At 43.8% G+C, this 25202-nt stretch overlaps 1 protein-coding gene across 2 annotated transcripts in view; it reads right to left on the bottom strand.

Annotated features, from left to right (window-relative positions):
* Positions 1–25202, bottom strand: part of CPAMD8 (C3 and PZP like alpha-2-macroglobulin domain containing 8) — a 1947746-nt gene that overhangs the window by 117074 nt on the left and 1805470 nt on the right. For both annotated transcript variants that reach the window (XM_069649211.1, XM_069649210.1), the window contains exon 40: positions 4992–5204. In XM_069649211.1, coding sequence (XP_069505312.1) covers positions 4992–5204 — 213 coding nt within the window. The remainder of the gene's footprint in view (positions 1–4991; positions 5205–25202) is intronic.

The raw sequence follows: 25202 nt of genomic DNA on the forward strand, positions 1-25202 counted from the left end.
GTAGGAAGCATATCCAAAGATTATCCACTAACTTGTTCTGAGTTTGAAAAGTATTTTTAAAGTATATTTACATTGTTACACGAATTGCCTTTTTAAAGAATGCTTATTTATAACTTGATTTTAATTAAATAAATAACTATTTATAACAGAAAACCTGAGAGTAAGTGTCACTTGGTTACTTCTATTGACAAATGTCATTGCTACAGCTCTACAGCTCACATTTACTCCTCTTGAGATAGGCCTGGCTGCTCAGTCACACTACCGACGTGTGTAGTACAGAACTATACCAAAAGGTGGGTTACCTAATACCAAGCAGATACGTGTTGTTTAGTCTCACACAGTGTGACTGCATCAATACTTAGCTAACAGTCTAAGACCCTTAGGATAATAAATCCCATCAGTGAGTCGCAACGGTTGAAGTATTTGGGGAATCCTAAGGGAAAACTCGACAAATATGTAAGTATGCAAACAAAAATGAGTTCACCATAGAAGACGAGGATATTGATTACAAAATAAAAAGATTGAAATCATCTAGAACACCTGGCCCAAACGGTCTGCCAACATTGTTGTGGGTGATACTCTTGGGTAGATTGTTCTACAAGGTATTGGAAAGTAGGCAGATTCCTCAAGCTTGGCAGTCAGCCATCTTGATTCCTGTGTATAAGAAGGGAGATACACTGGATCCAGTGAATTGTAGGCTTTTATCTATGTTGAACATCACAGGAAAGATTTTTGCATCCTTCATGCTGCAGAAAATGCAAAGATGGGAGGCCCAGTCAGGTATCCTTTACAGATTTCAGACTGGTCCTACAGCGGGGTGCTGTACGGTAATCAATTTAAGGGTCATGGACATGTTAATTGAAAGAACTAGTACAAAGGATAGTCCATGCCTGTATGCTATGTTCATTGATCTTAAGGCAGCTTTTGATTCTATCAGTACATTTAGATTGTGGCACAAGTTGGAACTCTTGGATTGTCCTGAGTGCCATTTTTACTTTGTTCAGCTGCTTCATGAGAGCAATGTGGTACAGGTGAGATTGGAAGGTGAGGGAGGGCTGACTAGCCGTGTTTGGGTACGCTGTGGAGTGAAGCAGGGTAGTGGCATGGCTCCCTTGCTCTTTAATCTCTTCCTGCAAGGTCTCTGGTGTTCTGGGTAGGGCCAGTCGTTGTCCCCCGAGTACTGGTGGTAATGCCTGTTCCTTAATGGCCTACAAAGACAATTTGGTTGTCCTGGATCATACCTTTACGGGACTGAAACGGGTTGCTGAAGCATTATGGTCTTATGTACAACTAAATGAGTTGACTATCAACAAAGGCAAACCCAAGTAATCTTTTTTGGCAAAAAAGGTATAGCAATGCCACGTCTGAGCATCAAGGGTTATACAAATGAGTATACAAATAAATACATGTACCAGGGAATAACGATTGAATCTCAGAAGGGACATGTTGAATGTATTAGAGATTGTACTAGGAGGTCTTTGCAGTTGATTATGCTAATATTGCAACATGTTAGGAGAACTGGTGGGGTTTTCTTGATGGGGGCAAGGATGCTGTATTTCCAATGCTTTATTCCTGCTGTGACATATGGTCTGGAGGCCCTAACTATGGATAACTGGGCATGGTTGAAATAAATTGAAAGTATGTATTGGAAAAAGATATTGTGCCTCCCGTCCTGTGTACGTATAGAAATCATAACATTAGAACTGGGGCTGATCTCACTCAGATCTTTTGTGACCTTAAAAAGGGTACTATTTTATATTAAGTCCATGACTTCCCAAAAAGAACAACTTATGTTTTCGTTAGGGAAGGAGATGGAGACTATCACAAGGGTGGCCCATGCGATGCAAGTCCAACAAGTATTTGACGATATGGGTTATAAACCGGATTGGAATGAGAGTTATTACTCAATAAGAAAGGACATTACAAAAACACTGGAGCTGTGGGATTGGGGCTGCAATTTCGATCATTTTAGCAGTTTAAAGTCATAAGGGTTTCTAACATTTATGGCTTGTATGTTTAAAAAACTGCAGGCCTACCTTGTTTTGTCTCCATCAAAGGATCTGAGAAAATTCCTATTGTTACTGCGGTTGAACCGTATGCCAATTTGGACTGTACTTGGCCCCATGTTGAAGATCCCTGTGTCTGAAAGATCCGGTAGGGTTTGAACGAAAAAGGAGCAACTTGAGTCGGCCAAGCATGTACTGACGGAATGCCCGGAGCTTGATATTTATGTACTGCAAATATCTGATCTCCCAAGTGTATAACCTTGACACTATTAAGAATTTTGATTTTTTGATACAGTGCTTAAACTCCCTCTCTGAATGGTTGCAAATGTCATTTTATAGAGTTTGGTTGGAAGTTTAATTGAAGCTAGCCATAGTTGGACTCAATGAGGGCAACCAGGAAACGTAAAATGACCCAATGTGAAATATGCTGTTTTGTGGAGCTGCGTGTCATTGACATAGAGCAGGAAAATGCAAATTGTAATTATTGAAAGTGATATTTCGTTTTTTCTTTTACGTTTTGGTATAAATGTGATATTTTGATATCAGGCAATCTCAATGAAATAGGATATGATATTTTATATATTATTGGGTTAGTGAAAATCCATTTTCATTTTCTTTTGAGAATATATGTATTTGCCTGCATGGATTGTTAATATATGGTGATTTCTTTTATATTGTATATTTTAAATGTAAAAGGTTTTAATTAACTGAAACACATTAATAAATACATTGTTTTTTCTGAAACCAATTGCCAGCACAAAGAGCAGTGAAGGGGTACAACTGGCTGCAGTTTAAGGTTGTCTTTACACCCATTGCCTAGTGCAGAGAATACAGAGTCCTCTAGGACTGTGAGAACCATGAGACCAGTATGTGCATATAACCATGTGATGCCAGGTAACAGAAACCGTTCACCAGTGCAAGTGCAATATTTCATGGTATTAGCACTAGGGCAATGTTTGCCCTAATGCAAAAAACACTGGTGCCACATTAGAAAAACGTTGCACCATGACAAATGCAATTTTGCATGATGGAAGGGAAGAATGTCACAAGCTATTTTTGGGAAGGGGGGATGATCGTCCCAAGCCCCCCGGAGCTTTCGGATTAGACAGAGGCCTGGAAGTGTGCAGTAGGGACTCGGGGAGGTGACAGGGGCAGGGGGTCATAGCAAGGACCATAGCGCTGGGAGTATGGGGGATGTTTCTCTTGGTCCAGCGAATATGTGGAACCAAACGCCATCTTACATAGTAGCAGTCATATTGGAATCGAGGCCTAATGTCGTGCTACAGCCAGGGTCGCAGCCCTGAGCCACACACACAGAAATAAAGTGTATGCATGCAGGGATAGGTTGTAGCATGGGCGCCGGTGAGAAAGGCCAGGGCTGCAGAGATTCATAGACCCTTCATTGTCTCATGTTGCCAACATTTCGTATCCCAGAAGGAATGCGCCCTGCAAGGGCATGATATGTTTGAGAGCTCTTTGTGAAAAGCGATCCCAAGAGAAGGAGGGCACGAGCTTCCAACGTTTCCTGTCCCAGCTCTAAGTAATAGCACCCAAAAGCCCCAGTCCCAAAACATCCAGCATTCCAAGGCACCAGTCAGTCCGAGATCACCAACCATAAACTGTTAGACCCCCAATCGATCAGAAAAGATCTGAAAACAGGGATCAGTTGCCTTCACTATAGGATACGTGATTTGTGCTGCGAGGCAGGCGATGGCCCAAATGATTCTCTTCGCCGATGTCTGCAGTACCAGGTGCGCATCAGGTTGGACAAAGACCCAGTATTGTTTTTCTTCACATAATTGCCAAATAGTTGCAGCTTTATGCCCGATGACACGCAAGGAGGAGCCCACCTGGAAGAAGATGGACATACGGGGCTGGGACCAATGGCCTGGCATCCCCTAAGGAGCAGAAAGCCTATTTATAGGGTCACACCAACCAGCCATTTGTATTCGTACATTATGTAACCTAGGTCACTGATGACGCTGTATGCCTTCATAAAATGTTGTTCTTACTGATTTCGGCAGACCGTTCCGTGGCAGCAGAGTTCTTTGCTGGCGCATTTTTATTTTTGTGGAAATATAACTTTGTTTTCCATGCAAGAGGTCTGTTGGGACTTTTTCCCTAGTGGGTTGTATTTTTTCTGGTGTGAGCGTTGAGGGGCTTCTCTACACTATGACTAATCGCAGTTAGAATCATATCACACTCCCAGAACATGGCTCAGGTGCTGACGAGACTACATACTGGCAGATGTGCAGTCTACAACATAGTAGCAAAAAACAATCGACCGAAGGTGCTTAGGTGTGGGACAATACTATAAATAGACATGTCTATGGTTGACACTTTAAAGACACTACAGACAATTCTTGATCCAACAAGTAGATTGCATAGCACTCAATCTATTGACTGGATGCAATACTAAGGTACACATTTCTTTTAATTCCTGCATTGAAATGTCAGGGGCTCGCTTAGGTATTTATTTAGCAATTCTATAACGCAGCATACAACATTGCAGCTAGGCCAATCATTTTAGAACTAGATTCCACTCCTTATCCTTAAAAAGTGGGAACAGCTCCTACCTGCAAAGAGGTGCTAACAAAACAACAAAGTAAGGCACTGTTTCACAGTGTTTTCCAATGGGGTTTTAAAACACTTCTGTGAATTAGAGCCTAAATGTTTAAAAACTGTAGGGTTGTACAGCAGCAGATTTACTTTTTCACAACGTTTAATTCTGCAATAAAGCTGCTGTTCCAGGAGTAACGCTGAGTCGCTCGTCCATTGGTCTAGATGTGATCTGACCAGGAGCGCAGCATTGCTAGACACAAGTGATGCTGCAGTGCATTACTTTGGTAAGGATACATTTACAATGGGTCAGTCTAGCATCTGACTGTGCAGCACTGGAGGACGTCTGCGCCAAAGCTGAATTTAAGAAGAAAGGCCTTGAATGTGACAAGTGGAACAGGTGGACTTTCATAGACAATGACTTACCCGCTGAACATTGAGACATAGAAAGTTGTTCGATTTTTGTGTTGTTCCTGCAGGCAGCTACTTCCATCTGACACTGGTTTTGATACACTGCCCCATCAGACCCACACACAGCGTCACCATCATGGCCGCAGTCTCGGTAGCACATACACTGTTCAAAGCGCTCCTCCTCTAAACAGCCAAAAACCTTATTACACGTTCCACTGTGAACAAAGCCTGAAACAGAACACAATTAAAAACATTATGACAAATCTCAGTTGAAGCTTTCCTGGCTGGCTTGTGATATGAAATGCAGCATTAAATGTTTAGGGGGGCTCAGGTTTATAGCTTTTTGAATTGATTATGGCTAGATGTATGGTGTAGGATGACAAACATTCTGGGTTGGTACTAAAGGGCAACTCACAGATCCTAACAAAAAAATGCTATGCAGATTCTGGTCCTTATTACGAGAGCAGTACTGGTTAAGACGAAAACCAGGACATTTCTTTTTTTTTCTTTGAAATAGAAGTGCATTAATCCTTATGGCTGAGGTGAAACATACATTGGATAATAGACATCTCTTGCAAACAGATTATGATCCTTATGAAACCAGGATATTTCTTAATAGGCCTATGAGTTTCGAAGGGTGGTAGCACTGAGGCAGAGTGAAACACATGCTAGGCTTACTGGAACGAATGTTGCAGTCCTTCACATGTAAGTGTGTGATTATGGCCCTGAAGAGACACCCATCTGCTTGGAAATCTCCTGATTTCGTCTGTCAGTGATACAAGGAGGGTGTATTTTGATCAGAGGCTTACCAGATTAATACAATGACATAACTGTTTAGTTTCCCTTATAAAAGGATACTATACAAGCACTCAGTTCAGACAAAAACCCAAATGTTAGCAATCAGATTCACTTATAAGCAGTTGCCTTAGATCTCCAACATGGAATCCTCTATGTTAAATAGGTCCCAGGATTTTATGAATGCTGCAACGGCCACTGCTTCTGCGGTTCTCACTGTATTCAGGAATCTTTTCCACAACTCTTTCACGTCATGCACTCCACAGAACTCCATTTTCTTCCTAAAGTATATATTTCTTTCTGGGTTTAAAGCCTCACATTCCATAAACAAATGCTCTATTGATTCTATGGGCCGTTCCCTTTACAGAGTCTACACCATGTTTCAGTTGCAACTATTAGTCCACGCCTTATCAAGATCTCCCTCGTCGGGAGTAAATTCCAACAAAGCCTCATAATAAGTGATCGATGTTGCCGGTTTGGGAATTGCTTCAGATATGGTGCTATCTGAGTTTGTGCTCATGGGACAGATGACTAAGAGTAGGATAACCATGGAACAAGTTGATGGTATTCGTTCAATCCCACTTATACAGCCCCCTATTGAGCTTTCCCGGATTGTCCCTCAACACTCTACTGTGAAAGCCTATGTCACTTAGAATAGATTCACAATTGGCTCTAACTTTCCCAGAAACGTGTCCCTATTATGCATTTCTTCCCTTCTTATTTTCCAGGCGAGACTCATGACCATATACAAGTTATTGGTATTTGCCAATATAACTTTTTGATAAAGAGACAGACATTGCCAATTCACACAAGCCTTTAAAGAGAGGAGACCCAGCTCATATCTCATCGCGGCTCCCGGGACACAATTTGGGACCCTCAGCACTTGTCTCCACATTATCCACTCAATTGTCTCCAGCCACGTGTTTAATTTACCATTCCATAGCTCTAGGCCATATGTAAGCTTTGGGACCACCTTCCCTTTGCAGAATTGAATTGCCCTTTTAATTGACAATTTTCCAAATCTCTTGTCAACTTGTAGTAGTTGATTGGTCAATGTATTCGCCTTGATACCAAGAAGGTCTTGTATTGCCTTCATTTGCAGTTTAGAGGTGAAGTGATAGCCCAAAAAAGTTAGTCGTGTTACGCCTCCAACTGGTTGGTCGTTGAGTTTCCATTTGGTCAAACTACACTTCCCACCCCGTGAGAGTTCTAGGATTTTAGTTTTTGATGGGTTTATTTTGAGATCATTGGTTTTTGCGTATTTAGAAAAAGCACACAACAACATCCTCATTCCAACTCATGAACAAATCAAAGAGGAAGTCATCGGCATAAGATATCCATGCTGTATTTACTGCCTTCAGCTTAGGGGCGATCAGACCTGCCGAATCTAGATATTCCCTCATGTCTGAGACGAACAAGTTACTTACCAACTGGTAACGTTCTTTCGACTGGATGTTCCTCCAACGTATTCCTCATCTTAGATGTATACCATCCAGCTTTAGCTGCTTCGGAAATGTTTTCTCGGCAGAGGCACCATGCGTGGATGTCGTCAAGTCGAAGTCCCTCGAAGGCCTCAGTCGAGGGTCAAGTAATCGGGTATACAAGTAGCACGCACAGCTCCTGTTGGCCTCAGTTCTGTTTTTCCCCTCTTGCTCTGTTGTATAGATAGTGTAGGTAGCCAGGTGTCACTCTTGCGAGAATTGAAGTGGCAATAACCGGGAAAATCTACAGAGGGGTAGGATGGGCTGGCGATGAGGAATACGATGGAGGAACATCCAGTCAAAAGAATATTACCAGTTGGTAAGTAACTTGTTCTTCGAATGGATTGTGTCCTCCAACCTATTCCTCATCTTAGATAGACTCCCAAAGCAGTGTAGAAAACTCTATGGAGGAGGGAGTAGATTTTTCATATTATTATATAGCCGAATATAGCACTGCTTTACCAAAAGCAAGCTCTTTAGACTGGGAAGCATCCAGACTATAGAATTTAGAAAAAGTGTGCAGCAATGACCAAGTTGCTGCTTCACAAATAGATTTTATGGGAACACCTCTTTGAAGGGCTGTCGAAGAGGCTATGCCTCTGTTAGAATGGGCCCTTAAGCCTTCTGGTGGACCTTTGCCTGCCAATCTGTAGCATTCTGAAATGTAAAGCACAATCCAACGTGATATGGTTTGTTTTGACACCGACTGACCCAATTTCCTTCCGGTGTAGCCAATGAAAAGTTGATTATCGACGCTAAGCTTGGAAAGCCTAGAAATGTAATTGCTTGGAGCTCTTCTCGCGTCCAGCCTGTGCAATCTTTCCTCTTCCTTACTGGGATGAGGTGGAGGATAGAACGCAGGCAGAATAATTTTCTGATTTAAATGGAAATCAGACAAAACTTTAGGTAAAAATGAGGGTTTAACCCTCAATACCACTCTGTCCCTGTGGAACACAGTATAGGGTGGCCCAGAAGACAGTGCCTGCAATTCGCTCACTCTTCGTGCAGATGTTAAAGCAACCAGGAAATCGGTTTTCAACGTTAGTAATCTTAATGGACAAGTGTGCAAGGGTTCAAAAGGGGCACACATTAAAAACTTTAGAACCAGATTAAGGTCCCAAACTGGGACTTGGAAAGAAGAAGGAGGGAACACATTGGTGAGTCCCTTTAAGAATTGTATTGTCAAATGAATTTTAAAGTAGGAACATTCTTCCGAAGAGTGCTTGAAAATGAAAAGCGCTGCAAAATAGCCTTTAATGGTCCCAACATTGAAGCCTCTATGTGCCAGGGACAAGAGGAAGGGCAGCACTTCCGGGATAGAACACAGAAAAGGATCAACATTCTTTTCCCTGCACCAGTTGCAAAACTTCTTCCAACAGCAACAATACAGAGATTTTGTTGCTGTCCTTCTTGCCGAAAGCAACACCTCCATGACGTCATCTGGAAGGTCCCAATCCTTGTATCTCAGCCTTCGGGATACTAAGCATGAAGGTTGAGAGTCCTGATCTCTGGATGGAGAACCTGCCCTCCACTTGTGAGAGAAGGTCCTCTCTCTGAGGAAAACGTAACCGAGGGCAGATGGCCATGTCAAGAAGGTCCTGGTACCACATTCTCCTGGCCCAATCCGGGGCAATAAGGATCATGCGGTTTCCAAGCATTCTCAATCTCCTGATGACTTGAGGAATGACAGGAATCGGAGGGAACGCGTATAGCAGTGGGAAGTTCCACTCAACCACAAACGTGTCCCCTAGGGCTCCTCTCGGGGGAAATTTCCTTACTTTTCGCACTTCCGGTTGATTCCGGTTGCAAACAAGTCTACCTGAGGGGTTCCCCAAAGGGTGAAGTTCTCCTGAAGGACTTCCTGAGCCAGTTCCCACTCGTCCGCCATCATATTCTCCTATCAGGCTAGATGAACTGGTGTTAAGGAGATTTCTTCTTGAATTGCCCAATACCAGAGCTGCATTGCCTCTCTGCACAGAGGTAGTGACCCTACACCTCCTCTTTTGTTTAGGTAATGCAAGGCCACTGTGTTGTCCGTCATTATCAGGACATTTTTTCCTCTGACAGATGGCAGAAAAGCCTTCAGCGCTAGTCTGATTGCTCTCAGCTCTAAAAGGTTGATGTGTAGTTTGGACTCCGATGGAGACCAATGACCGCTGATTGTCAGATCGTTGGCATGAGCTCCCCAACCCATGAGTGAGGCGTCCGTCACTACTTAAATCTCCGGCCATGGTTGGCAACAATGTTCTCCTTTTAGAATGTTCTCTGTGCAAGTCCACCACAGAAGATCACGCCGAACCGTGTTCGGAATTTGAAGGAGAGCCGTCATTTGACCTGAAAACTGGGACCATTGAGTCTTTAGAGCCCATTGAAGGGATCTCATCCTCAGGCGTGCTTCTGGCACTGGGAAAATGCAGGATGCTATGAGGCCGAGCAACCTCAAGAAGTCGCAGGCCTGGAGATTTTGGGCATTTTGGAATTTGGAAACCATCTGAAGAATGTTTAGAGCCCTCGACTTGGGAGGCGAGGTCTTTCCCAAGGATGTGTCTAATACAGCCCCTATGTACTGGAGCTGTTGTGAAGGTGTCCTTTGTGACTTCTTGAAATTGAGGGGGAAGCCCAGTCTGTGGAGGAAGTGGCAGGTGACTTTCAGATGATCCAGGGCTTGTTCGGCAGAACGTGCCCTGATCAACCAATCGTCCAGGTAGGGGTAGATGTGAATCCCCCCTCTCCTGAGGTGCGCTGCCACCACTACCATTTTTTGGACTTTTTCATCGAAGACGAAGAGTGGTGTGATCCACTTCGGGACCTAGACTGATGCTTTTGCCTTTCGCGTCGAGGAGATTTCTCCTCACAGGACCTTGACTCGACGCTAGAGGCTTTTTGGTCGGGTTTTCGACCTACCTGCAGTTTTCCCTTCCTCTCTCGCAAGGCCTTCCCCGTCATTGCCTGACACTTCGTACAGGTCTCTATGTCGTGGCCTTCACTGAGGCACCACAGACATTCTCGGTACGGATCTGTGATGGACATCAATGCACGGCGCCCTCTGGCGCCCTCTTGGTGGTCAGTCTGAATGACAAAAGTAGAACCATACTAGTATGGCCTAAACTTCTTCAGTGCCCTCACAATAGCAAAGCATTCTCTTTTGATTGTTGCCCACCTTGTCTCAGGATCCTTCATCTTACGGCTGATGAAGCAAATGGGGTGCTCCCTACCCTTCTCATCCAGTTGGCTAAGGACTGCACCTATACCTACATTGGAAGCATCAGTCTGTACAATGAAAGTTTGGTGGTAGTCAGGAGCTCTTAGTACTGGTGCTTGGCACAGAGCTTTCTTCAGGTTTTCAAATGCCTGATTGCACTCCTCATTCCATTTTACCTTTTTAGGGAATTTAGGAGAGGAGATTACATTCAGTGGAGAAGCTATGGTCCCATAGTTCTCTATGAAATTCATGTAATACCCAGTGAGGCCTAGGAAGGCTCACACTTGGGTTTGAGTAGTAGGTGTTGTCCAATTCTGGACAGCTTCAATCTTGCTGAGCAGAGGCCTTATTTCTCCACCTCCTACCTCATGCCCAAGGTAGACCACTTTACTCTGTCCAATTTGGCATTTACTTGCCTTTATGGTCAGATGGGCCTGCTCAAGAGCCTTCAAAACATGTCCCAGGTGGTTCACATGTTCCTCCCAGGAGTGGCTGAAGACTGCAATGTCATCCAAGTATGCCATGCAGAAGTCCTCCATCCAAGCTAGAACTTGGTTTACCATCCTTTGAAATGTAGCAGGTGCATTTTTCAGTCCAAAAGGCATAACCTTGAATTGGTATAAACCAACTGGGGTAGAAAATGTAGTTTTCTCCTTGGAATGGTCTGTCAGGGCTATTTGCCAATCGCCTGACATAAGGTCAAATGTGCTGAGGTACTTGGCTGCGCCAAGCCTATCCACCAACTCATCTGTCCTTGGCAAAGGGTGGGCATCAGTTTTGGTGACTGCATTAAGAGCTCTATAGTCCACACAGAATCTCAACTCTTTGGATCCTGCCTTTGGTACTAACACAACTGGGCTAGACCAAGGACTAATAGAGGGCTCTATTACCCCGAGATCAAGCATCTTCTTGGCCTCACCTTTGATGTGGGTCCTGACATGTTCTGACATTCTGTACCCTCTGCTTTTGACTGGCAGACAGTCACCAGTGAGAATATCATGCTGGCCCCAAGGGGTCAAGCCTGGTGAAAGTGAGAACAGGGAGGCAAACTGATTTAACATAGATTTGCACTCCTCTTTTTGCTCAGGTGTCAGATCTGAAGAGAGATTGACTCCTTCAACCTTTTCGTCCAAAGGTAAGCCTCTAAGGAGGTCTGGTAGAGCTTCACTCTCCTCCTCCTCTTCCGATGAAGCTAGAAGCAAGGCTCCTACTTCAGGTCTAGAGACATAGGCTTTGAGGCGGTTGGTGTGGAAGACTCTGGGAGCTTCCCTGGGTTTGCCCAGATCCACCAGATAGTTGACCTCTCCAAGTTTTCCCACAACCTTGAAGGGTCCCATCCATTTGTCTTGCAAGGCCCTCTGCCTTGTTGGGAGCATAACGAGAACTAGTTGGTTTTGAGTGAACTCAACCATGTTAGCCTTCTGATCGTGCCAATGCTTGACCAAAGCTTGTCCAGCTTTCAAGTTGTCACTTGCTTCTGCCATCATGTGGGACATTCTCCGTCGGAGACCTATCACATAGTCAGTCACTCTGACTGGCTTGGGAGAAGAAGCACTCTCCAACCCCTCCTTGATCAGGGCCAATGGACCTCTGACCGGATGGCCATAAAGAAGCTCAAAGGGAGAATAACCTACTCCCTCCTGAGGGACTTCTCTATAAGCAAAGAGAAGGCATGGCAGTAGAAGGTCCCACTTTCGTTTAAGGGGTTCCTCTAAAGCACCTATCATGCTCTTCATGGTTCTGTTAAACCTTTCTACCAACCCATTTGTCTGGGGGTGGTATGCTGTTGAGAACTTGTAAGTAACTCCGCAGGTTTTCCACATGGCTTTCATGTAGTGGGAAATAAAAATATGACCCCCTGTCAGAGATTACTTCCTTAGGAAACCCAACCCTGGTAAAAATACCAAGGAGGGCCTTAGCCGCAGCCGGAGCTGTAACAGTCCTCATAGGAATTGCCTCAGGGTACCTAGTAGCATGGTCTACTACAACAAGGATAAACCTGTTGCCTGAGAAGGTTGGGGGATCAAGGGGACCAACAATGTCAATCCCTACCCTCTCAAATGGGACTCCCACAAATGGGAGAGGCACTAAAGGTGCCACATTCTTGGAACCAACCTTACCAGAAGTCTGGCAGGTATGGCAGCTCTTACAGTACTTATCTACTTCAGCCCCCATCTTTGGCTAATAAAAGTAGAGAGAGAGCCTTTCCTTGGTCTTCTTGAAACTCAAGTGACCAGCCAAAGGTATCTCATGGGCTAGTTGTAAGAACTGTTGTCTGTTTTCTTGAGGTACTACAAGGCGCTTGTAGTCTCCAGGTTCAGACTCAGTTGGTTCACTGTAGAAGAGGCCATCTTCCCAGTGTAACCTGTACTTCCCAGGCTCTTGCCCATCAGCCTGAGAAGTTGCCTGTTGGCGGAGACGTTCCAGAGTTGGACATTCTCTTTGGCCCTTACGGAAAGCTGATCTGCTGGTTCCACCTTCTGCCAGTAAAGGCTGCAGCTCAGGATGGTCAGCTGGATCTAAATCCCCAATAAGGTCTTGGCCTTTTACTAGCTCTTCTTCAGAGTGTAGTTCAACCACATAGGGTTCAACCACCCTCTCAGCCTCAGCGGGAGGGGGAGTTACTGGTGTAACTTTGGACATCCTAGGGGAAGTCCTTGTTGGAAGCACTGGAGTGCTTGCTGCTGGCTTTTTCCTTTGAGTCTTGGGTTGCTCCTTGGCTCCTGATCTGGTTGATACTGCAGTAGTTTGCTCCAGTGGAGGAGGAGTGATATCTTTCTTCATCATCTACTGAGAAGAACCTTTTACTAGGAGGTCTGGGGGTATGTGGCACAACTCCAAGAGCTTTCAGGTCATTACCCAACAGAACCCTTCCTGGCACCTCGCATTGTACACTGACAGGTATTTTTACAGTCATATCATTGCACTGGATGAGAACTGGTAACTGGGGACTCATCTGCACAGGCTCTCCAGCTAACTTGGTGAGGCATTTGGGTGCCTTAGCAACATCCTCTGCCTTGCAAAATGATTCATCCACCACAGTTATGCTGGCCCCAGTGTCCCTAATGGCAGGAGTCTCCTGACCATTCACCTGGACACTGTCCTTATAATACTCTTTAGTATTATCTGGGATAGAATTATATACATCTAAATTCTGTTGTTCCCACAACCCCAGAGAGACTAAAGAAACACTGGCTGAGACTCCCATGGGTTCATCAGCCAGCAGTAGAAAGTTTCCACTTGCCATTGGGACTTCCTCTTCTTGAGCGAAGGCTAAGGAGGCAAGTTGGATCCCTGAAGGTTTACCCTTACATCTGGGATCTCCTTTCACATGGTCAGTGGCCTTACAAACATAACAAGAGCCAAAGGCTCTCTGGAATGGAGGCTTGTTCTGACCTCCTTCTGATCTGGGACCAGAAGGTACACTAGCCTGATTCGGTTTCCCTTGTGGCTTACCCTTATGGTTTTGTTTGGGGCCCTCTTTGGAATTTGCAGTATTGGAATTCTCTTTGGAGTCCTTTTAAGGCTGTCTCCCCTCATCCTTTTTCTGAGTTACCCCAGAATCCTTGTGAGTGGCCCGGTTGGCAACCCACAAGTTAGCAGCCTTAGCTAGTTTTCTGGAATCTAATTCCTTTGAGTCAGCCAAGTGCTCTCTGAGCTCAGGAAAGCAGGCATCATAAATTGACTCCAACATAAACACATTTCCCATACCTTCATAAGTGTTCACCTTGTAACCCTTAATCCATCCCTCTAAGTTTTTCAACCCTTCAATCACCCAGGTAGCCCAAGGGGTACCATCATGCTTTTTGAGGGTTCTAAACCTCTTAAGATACTGGGAAGGGGTCTTCCCAAATCTAGCTATCAAAGCTAGTTTCACACATTCGTAATCCTTCTTATCCTCCTCCCCCATTTCCATTACCACATCAGTTGCAACAGGGGGAAGCCTAGAGAACAACCAGGTGAGTAAGTCATTTCCTGTGATGTTCTGGAGCCCATGATTATATTCAAACAGAGACAACCAATCCAACACATCCAACTTAGGCTCATACATACCAATCAATTCCTTAGGCATCCGGGGTCTTTTAAGACTGGAACTTCTAGAGGAGTCAGAGAGAATAGCATTGTCTACAGATAATTTCTTCATTTGTAGCTCATGCTTGAGCTCCATTTCCCTTAGCCTGAGTTCTTGATTCAGTTCCTGGTGTCTTTGTTCAGCCTGAGTATTCAGTCTCTTGAATTCTAATTCAAGTTTCATTTTCTCTAGCTCAAGATATTGAGGACTAAGTGTGGGACCTGGTAAAGGTCCAGTAGGTACAGCTGGCAGAGCAGGCAGAGGCCTAGGGGGGACAGTCACAGCAGCCCCACCCTCCTCTTCTGACTCTTCCTCAAGATTATCAACATTTTGATCAACATCAATCTCTGTACTGTTATCTGCTGTTTCTGGCATCCAGACTTTGGTTAGCTAACAACCTTTCTATCAATTCCATTTTCTTGCCTTTAGTCAGGAGATTCTTATGCTTACAGAGAACTCTTAAACAATCAGCAGTTTTTGTAGCAAGGGACTAATGACTATAATTTTCTATAGTTGACATGTTAGAAAGATTACTTTCTCAGTGCTAAGCTTTGTGGTTAGTTGCACTAAGGTCTCTTAAAGCACTCTAAAGTGTATGCTCAATACAAATCCCACCTCTGTACACTAGTGTTAGGCAGAAACCTGTGCAGTTCCCTTGGGGACCACTGCAAAAGATTTAAGACTACAGGTGTTGGCAGTAAACCCACTTGGTAGCAGTCTGTACCACCCAGATTTACCTGGTAGCTGTGGCTGAGCAGTCAGACTTCCCTCAAGAAGAGTTAGGCAGTATGCAAAGTATACACAATAGGCACTCAGATACAATAGCACAAGCAAACACTGACCAGAGCTTTGGTATCAAAGTATATAATTATTTATTTAAAATCACACTTATTGAAACACTCCAGCACTATTATTGTAAATCACTCTAAACACATTACTATTTTTATATATACACTCCTTATTCGTTATCAGACAAGTCTTAGTTAACACCACTTATTTCCAGACAGAGGTGAGCGCTTAACTATAGATGGCACTCCAATAAGTTAACGAAAAAGGGAGGGACAAAGGCAGAATGTAGGAAAATACACCACACTAATACTTAGGAACTCTTAAGCAAGACAGGAAAGTCAAAAGTTACTTGTGAGCCAAAGTCCATAGGCCGGGCCCACTCTTGGAGAGAGCAGGGCACAAATGCACCCAAGATCACACAATGACAACAGGCTTAAAATGTCTTGCAGGGAGTTCAGAAAGGTTTTAGTGAGGCTCAGAAAAGTTTAGCCAGGGTGTCCCAGGCTAACCCAGGGTCGAAAGCCGGGGGCTAAATCTACCCCGTACAGTCGGTTGCAAGGGAAGCCAGGCGGAACACGGTACCTTATGTGGAAAGGATCCTCCAGCGGGGGCAGTTGTTCCTGGCAGCAGGTGCAAGTCGCGGCGTCGTCCAGAGGAAGAGAAGATCTTGACGTGGAGGAAAGATGAAGGTCGTTGCACTGCCAGGGAAGAAACCAGCCGCAGAGTTTTCCGGTTAAAGGTACTACCCTTTGGTTCGCGGTAGTGGTAAAACGTGGTATCCCGGTTGCCAGGGTGCTTGGCACAGGCAAGGCGGCCACGAGATGTTCCAGGAAGCGAAAAAGGAAGCAGACTGGTTATCCCCACCAGTCGAAGGAAGAAGACTCTCCGGGCTGGAGATCTCCTCTGTCGTTGGGAAAAGTGGTGAGACGGTTCAGCAGGGCTCCACCGGTGGTGTCGTCGTAGCAGGTCGGCTCAGCTTCTCCCTCGTCGGATTCTTAGGTCCTGTGGCGACTTCTGAAGTTCCAGTCCCCAAAGCCCTGCTTTTATGCAGAAAACCCCCATTCACTCAGCCTAGCTGTCACTCAAACATGCTAAGTGGTGAGCCGGCCGGCTCACCACTTGGGCCAATCAGGATAGAGTGCGACTTTAGTTGCCTAGGCAACTCAGTCCAGGGTGCCTAAATCCCCCTCCACCCCTCCTAAGTACCCCAGACGGAGTGGCACCACTTTGGAGGGCTTCTGTGGAGAAGCCCGCCAAAAAGTGGAACAAAGGGCTCAACTTGGGTTGGAGTCACAGAAGCGAACACAAACGCCGTTTACAACCAAGTTCTGGCAAAAAATACCACCTGGAGAATTAATATTATTAAATAAATAAACCGGCGGTATGTTCGAGGCTATAGGAATTAAATAATTAAAGTTGGTAACCTCGAACAATGGGAAATCCCATAGGGATATATTCGCGGTCGAATATAAAAAGTAGTATCCACTACCACCAGCCAAAACTCGATCAGGGGGACGGAGACGTGCCCCCTCGACTAACAGACCCCGGGGCAATCGAATTGCCCCGGCCAGTACGTCCACAATATGATGGTTTGTACTGGTTCTGTTCAGAATTTGAGACTAGTAAAGTCAATGGTGACTTTACATGCCCTGGGAGACAGTAGTCAGTCCCAGGGTATGGAGTCTATACTGGGGGGTCACTATGACACCCCTGTGTTACTGCACTGAGGGTGCTGTGTAACACACATCACAAAAACACATGAAGCCCTATGAAGTAAAAGACCCCATAGTCCATTAAACACATATAGAATTAAAGAGATACACTCAAATCATGTCCAAGAGTGAGGGTAAAAGAGTCTCACTCTTGGCAGGAGAAAAAAATAAACCACAAAAAATCCAGCAAAGCTGCTGGGGGACTCACTAGGTTAGGAAATTCAGCCTAAACAGAGAATTCTCCCTAACATACACAAACCTAACTTGATACATTATATGAACACATTGATGAACCGCTCTCCCCAAGGCAGCTATTGAAGTATTGTGCCTATTGCTCACTTTGCTTTTTGAGAAGTATTTCTCTTTTGTATTGAAGATCACTTAATTTTTTGAGAAAACCTCCTTTGCTGCATTGAAGTTCTCCTGTTTGACCTATACCTGTTCTTGTTCAGTTGGTGTGTGAAGGTTTGTGTTGAAACAGTTTGTGGCCCCCTAGTCTACTGTTTAGGCTTGCAAACATGAGCCGTAACTTACGTAGTGCAAATCGAATGGGCGAGGTCCCTCTGGATGGGCCAAAACGATGATAAATAAAGAAACCAACATCACTATTCCCTTGCTTTCATCTTGCAAAAAGTCTTTATTGTCAATGTCAGTTCATATTCCCCAGGTGTCAGATCTCTTGGATACAGTTGAAGATCCGACTAAGCCACTCCCAAAGCCTCTTGACTCTAGCGAGGGCACTTCCTCGCCTAAGGACATTCCTATGCGACCTATGCCTTCCTGCTCGGTTAAAGAGGCTAATAATGATGCTAGCAACATGATGACTGAGCTCCCGCATGAAGCCGCTTGTGGCCAAAATGGGAATGATGACCAGGGGGCTCCTGGTCCCATTTTAGACAACTCAATGCTCACCCCTGTTGTAATGGATGAACAAGGGAGACAGGTTTGTCTATCTCTTGGTCCATCTAGGCCCGATTCTGCAGGTCGCCCACGACGAGAACAGATTCATCTGCATTTAGCTGACAACCTATTCCTTAAGGGGCACATTGTACCTGGAAGAGACCTTTTTGGTTCCAGCTACCATGAGAATGGCACACATAAAGAAGAGCCATCTCAAAAAGACAAATCCTGCCCTTCAGCCAATTTGTCTCCGGAGCAGCCAGGGAATATTCCCTTCTCGACACCAGAAGACCCCCTCACGCATATCGAGGAACACGATTTACAGAATTTTCCAGTCATCACCAGGATTCTCAATTTACCCGACAAGGGGCACAATCTTACTCATGCAATTCTTGGAGAAATGAAAGGAGCAGTTGGGTCTATGAGCATGGTCAAAATTAGCAAAACTGAAGGCTATATTATGGCACAGGAACAGGCCCACTCTTTCTATGCCTCCCACATTGAGAAAATATCAAACTTAAATCAACAAGCGGGAGTCCAGCAGCAGCCTTTATCTAACACCTTCTCAAGAGGTTCACAAACGGAGTGTGATGAGATGGTTTTGAGAGCCACCGGTAAGTCATATGCTCAAGTAATACAGGGAGCCCCGCCTCAGATGAATTCATTGTCAAAGAATGAAACTATAGATCTGTTGGATGTTGCTAAATCGCATCATGATCGTATTCTCCAAGTGGAACAGCTCCTATTTGATGCTGTCTCAAAACATCCCTCATTAGTATGTGATGATGTGCTAAATGTGCTACTTGGCAACGATGAAAAGGAAAAATCTCCACCCAATAGTCCATCTGTCCTAACAGATATTATTGACCAACAGGAAGCAAGCGAGTGTGGTGAGACTGAATCACAGCCTCAAAAAGGACAAAAGGAATCGGTCCAAACAGGGCAGCACTTTATATCTCGCAGGGCTAGGAAGTCATTTCTTAGAGCACAGAAAAGACTCAGTCTCTCCAGAGCGAAGGCAAGGGACTCCTTAGCTAATACCTCTAAAATTACAGAAAAGGATCCTGTTAAGGTCCCTGAGCCAGCTCTCAATTTATCCGAACTGAACGAAAAGAGCAAGAGGCTCTTGCAAATTAAACCTCAGCTAGAGTCACAAACAACAAGCTCTCCATTGAAGTTTTTGTTGAAGAAATTGGAAAAGACGCAAGTCCAACTTCACAACTTTTTCCAACTATTAAAATTAAAAAAGCAGGCGGCATGGGCCTAGTAGAAGCATGTCCCTTGGATATCCAGCAGGCTGTAGTCCTGGATGTCCAACAGGCTGCAGCTTTACCTACACAAGACTTGACCAGCCGCCAGCAGGCGTTGTCAACTAGTCACAAGTCAGGTCTCCAAAAGCCGATGGTGGCTGGATGTGGAGGGAATATCGGACAGGAACTTGGAAAAGATCAGAAGCTCCCTGTAGAAATCAATCTACCCTCATGTGAGGATCAGATTTGTACAGACGAGCCTGGATTACAAGAAAAATCGATTATAAATTTTTCCGAGTTATCTAATGAGATGAAATGCATTATTGGTTGGGGGAGCAATTCGACCATTGATGGGACCACTCGTATCAATCGCTCCTTCCTGATGAATGCTTTCTATCAGATCCCATTGTTAACAATCTTGGCCACAAAAGACATTGAGTGGGTGAAACTAGCAAGTGAGAATAATCTTAGAGGTTTGTGTAAGCTACAATCTCCAATAATTACCAAGTTGATTCTAGACCACACAGACTACTTGGTCTCCCTGGGACTTTATCCTCATATCTTTATAGAGATGGAAACCGCTTGGGCTTTCCTCGACTTTATCCTGCAAACCCCGCAAGATGGAGTCTTAAAGGGGCCGATGCAAGAGGCAACTTTTGAATCAAATAGCGGACTGCGTGTACAACTAGAAATGCTAACTAAAGCTCTCAATGGTCCAAGTTGGATGGAGCCCCTAATCAAAGTGGCAGAAACTATGAAAAATCCATCCATTGAATCGTAACTACCAACACTCGCAATATCGTCTTGGAATTGCTGTGGGGCAAAGAATCTTTATGCTTGGGCTAAAATTGTGGGGGTTTCGCACATGCCGGAAATACTGATATTACAGGAAACCATGGCCACCACTGAGATTTTTCTTGAAGGGTTCACCTCATATTGCGTTCCTGCAAGTCGTGCTTCAGTGGGTCGCCCTAGTGGTGGTCTTGCTGTCCTTATTAAGAACAACTTAAGATTTACAGCAAAGATCTTTGAATACACAGACATGTTTATGATGGTTGTTTTGACCATGTCTGGGAAAGTCGCCTGCAACTTATTGCTCATTTCGGTCTATTGGAACCCCATGAAGATAGGTCTGGAAATAGCCTTTCATTTATTAAATAAAGCCTTGCCTAATGCCATGCTGCAATATCCAACCTATGAAACCTTCATCAGTGGTGACTTTAATTCAAATTTGGAGCCAGAAGGGAACACAGTTGATTGCCGTAACATGACGCCTCATGCCCAACAGGCTTGGATAAGGGGCAGGCTTTGGCTGGAATTCTTTGAAGCATGGAATATCCAGGCACTGACCTTTGTTTCATCAAATAATCTATCATCGTGGCAGCGAGCTTCCTCATCCTCTTTGATTGATTTCTTTCTGGCTTGAAGTGAACTATCTGGCCATCTTGCTCTCACTCAGATTCACAATGAGGGCTTTGGTGACCATAGTATACTATCCCCTGTACTTCAATTTACCTGCCCAACCTTTGATACATTGACTCATACTTCTCTTGTCGAAAGTGATTGGTTTGCTCTATCTGTCCGATGGAATGACAGCTTCTGCAGAAGTCTTGTATTCCTAGTTAACAGGGATATGCTTGTCAGTGATGAAAACTTGGAACCTTTTTCATATGCAGAAAGTCTAATAAACAGGAACCTCAAGATCATCTGTGAACATCCTGTTACTTTATCCAAATTGCCTCGCAAACCACGATCCATAGATGCCGTTGTCAAATTCTCAACTGAAATGAATGCACTGAAACGTCAGAAAAATCAAGATCTAAGAACAGCGCAACGTTTGTGACCAACTAATTCTTCAAATACATTAAGCAAAAGGGGCATCATAGCCAAATACAAAAACAAAATAAAGGAAATAGGCTACATGCGATATATGTTGGACAATCAAAACATGATTGATCACTTGTGCAAACGGAACGCCAGGGAAATATGGGCAATACTCAGAAACCCTTTGAGTAAGCAGCAAAGTTGTATGGCTGCATGCATAGATGGATCCAGCTGGCAAGCATATTTCAAGTTGAAATATGCCATGCCTCCTGAGCATGGCAAACAGGAACAGGACATCCCAAACATGAAGTAGGCTCATGCATGTAGCTGGACAAAGGAGGATGTGATATGGGCCATCTCTAAACTTTCATCGTCCAGGGCGGCAGGCCTGGATGTGCTTCGTCCTGTGTCATTAAAGATGACCCCTACTTTTGGGCTAAACATCTGCTCACTCGTTTTCCTCTTGTATTAGCGTTGAGAGTAATACCAAGCTCATGGCTCACCATCCCGATTCATAAAAAGGGCCCCCCTGATAATCCGACCAATTTTTGGTCTACAGCCATTATTGATGTTGCGGCGAAGGTCTTTTCACGCTTAGTATTGGATGACATGGAGACACACATGATCAGGTCAACTATTCTATCCAAAGTCAAGTGGGCTTCCGCAAACAGATGGGATCTCCACTGAATGCCACCATACTTGCCCACTTATTGATATCATCACTGAATGCAACCAGTGGACCAATCTATATGGCCTCACTGGATCTTTCGTCAGCCTTTGATAGTGTGCTGCGAAACAGACTTTGGACTAAAATGCTTGCGTATGGTATTCCATCACACATCGCAGCATTGATTGCTCATCTACACTCCAAGACTTCTTACAGGGTGCGTATTAAGTCTGCAGGATTGCTGTCTGTTCATATCACCACTTATGTTGGTGTAAAACAAGGCTGCAACCTTGCAGCTGTGTTATTCAATCTATATCTGGCAGACATCAGCAAGATATGGGAAGCACTAGATATTTTCCCTGTAAAATTGGGTCATCTACGCCTAAATTGTTTATCCTTTGCTGACGATATAATACTCTTTGACAGAACTCTGTTTGGACTCCAAAATAAATTGAATTATTTCCACCAATACTGCTCAACTAACAATCTCACTATTAACTCAGAAAAATCAAATATCTTTATTTTCACAGCCAAGAAGAAGTTGCCAAGATATTGATGGTACGTGAATGGAAAAGAGTTAACAACTAAAATTGAGCTGAGATACTTGGGATACCAGCTGTCAATCAGTCTTTCGTGTAAGAACTGGCAAATTTCTTTGAACCTAAAAGATGTGCAGCTGACAGCTCAGATGAAACTGATTTTTCAGCGCCATTGCAAGTTTTCACTGCTGCCTCTGATAGAATACTATCAACTTAAGGTCAGACCTATCCTCCTGTATGGTTTAGACCTATGTTTGCTGAATATCGGTACCATCCTAAATGTAATACAAGGCAAACTTTGGAAATCAGTTCTGGGGCTACCAGCTTATTTACCTAATTTGATCCTCACCCATGAACTAGGTCTATTTCCCCTGAGTGATAGATTTGAATGGCGCCTGTTCAACAACTTCATGAAAATGGTTTCACCTCCTCCCAATTCTCTTTATGAAGATTTCCATCTTATGCTCATGAACGATTTGCCATGCTCAATCTCTAAGTTTCATGACCATATGAATGAGATTCTGGCATCTTTGAACTTGAACAAACAGGACATTATTAATCGTCCAGGACAGGTAGAAAAACGCTTCTACCTTAATTCCTGGGCACTAAATTCTGACAAGATCGATAGTTATACATCCTTTGTCAACTATTCGAATTTCAGACACGCACAGAAACCACGATGCGCATATTTGTTGCAGTGTCCAGATAATAAAATCTGCTCAATGTACATGAGATTTCGCTTTGATCTAGTGCATTCTGGAACGCAAATTTGCAAATGGGCGAAACATGATCAAATCAATCTTGGTCTAAAATGTCGCTTCTGCACTAAAGAAAATGAAACAGAAACCTTACAACATCTATTTTTATTCTGTCCATATTTCCGTAGCGACAGGGTAATGCATCTTGGAGCATACATAGGGTCGGACTGAAACCATGAAGGTTATACAGTCTGGGGATGGTGTATGTGGGGCAGTACGGATCGGATAATTATAGCTACAGCATGATTGGTTCATAGGATCGAGGAAGCCCTAAGGGAAACAAATACAGGAATATTGGAGGACTCAGCATCTGTGTATACATAGAACCCCTTTTTGCAGCGTAGCGGGAGGCTCCTATTCTGCATTAAGATGGAGCTGACTTCGGAACGGAAGGTAATTACCTCAATGGTATATGTGGATTTTGGGTTGTGATATGCTCTTGTAGCAGTTTTGCAATAAGTCATTATAGACCTTTTGACTCGACTAAATTATATACTATGGCAATCCTGGCCCACTGGCTTTAATCCAAGTCTGCATCTACTATAAATACCTCTGTTCAGAAAATGCTGTTGCAGCACATTACATGACTAGTACAAAATCGGATCTTGCATAAATTCACGACTTGTATTGTAATCCACAATGTCTTACTTTGTTGTATGTGTGCCTCTATGTTTAAACAAAAGCTGTTTGCTAGATATATGGGATGTAAATAATATACTTTCACCCTCTCTGGAGTATCAATCCTCCAGTAATGAGGGGAATTGGACGCTGCTGTGAAATCTTATATGATAATGATATAGAGTTTGATGAATTAAGTTAATGAATCGATTATGTATCCATGCATAACTGCACATGCTGCAAAGGCTTTTTGTCATGAATGAAAAAGACAACATCGTATCTCTTTAGAACTATTGAACATCATCCAAATTGTTAGATCAAAATAGAAGCTGTTTTTTTCTTGGTGAAAAGTCTTGGGGAAAGAATGAAAAGTTGTCTTTGTTTGGTTCTAAGAACATCTATACATTTTCTAAAAAAACTGTAAACCTTCAAAAGCCTAAAGCAAACATGATATATTATAGGATTTTGTGATTAAGTTTGGAACAATTATGTGGATTTGCTTTTTTTTCTCCTTGTTTTTTCTTTTTTTTGTGTGTATATATTGTACAAAAATCGTGCACATAATTTGATACTTTTTAACTATTTTATTTATAACATACAAATTATGTATATTGTATGTAATGGGATTGATTTAAAAGTATTTTATTATATGTGTAAAGGGTTTGTAAACCAAAAACAAATAAAAAATGTAAAAAAAAAAAAGATATTAGTTGATTGGCCCTGCCGGAAACCCGTTTGAAATCTGTCCAATCTCCCTTTGGACACTGCCCAGTCCTTGAGAAGACATAGTACCAGAGCAGCAAAAATGTTGCTTTGTACGTCAAACAGCGAGATGGGTCTGTAGTTTCTCGGGTCCCATTTGTCGCTTTTCTTGAAAATGGGTACTACATAAGAGTACTTCCAGGATTCAGGGAACAAACCGCTATCCAATATGCTCGCGAACAAGAAAGAGAGGACCACTGATCATGTTTTGGGATCACTCTCTAAAAGATTGTTCCTAAGCCTGCTTGGTCTGGGGGGCCCTGAGGCCTTTAACTTCTTTATCATTTTCCTTATTGACTCTGGATCCACTTCAAGATTGTATTTAAAGGGTGTGCCTTGTATCTGGTCGTTCTTTACACTCCCTGGTTGGACTGCATTTGAGGAGTACAGTAACTCAAAGAGGTTCACCCTCGCACTGTCTGACATAGCGTTCAGCTGAATAACAGACTGAGTTTGTTCCAATGCATTTATTGTTGCCCAGATAGTGTGAGTATCTTTGTTTATCAATATTCTGAGCATAACTTCGGCATCGCTCTGTTCTAGAGTTGCTGTTAGGGAGAATTAATGCGCTAATTCCTCTCTACCCTAGAGACCCCCAGCACCTTTGCTGGATTTTGTGTAGAACTCCCTGTGCTTAATCCTCTTGGTTACAGGAATGCACCCAAAGGTGATTGGCCGGCTGGCTGTCCGGGAAGGACAGCCACCCTGCTGTGTGATTGACAGCTAGGCTGGAATGAATGGGAAAAACCTGCATAAAAGGTGAGGCTTTTTGGCTTGGAAGGCAGAGTCAACCACTGAACGAAGGAATCCGAAGAAGAACTTGGAAGAGACGCCTGATGCAACTCCTGGACCGTTGG

The sequence above is a fragment of the Ambystoma mexicanum genome, chromosome 1p, assembly GCF_040938575.1.
Source record: "Ambystoma mexicanum isolate Mex_15411 chromosome 1p, UKY_AmexF1_1, whole genome shotgun sequence".
Lineage (NCBI taxonomy): Eukaryota > Metazoa > Chordata > Amphibia > Caudata > Ambystomatidae > Ambystoma > Ambystoma mexicanum.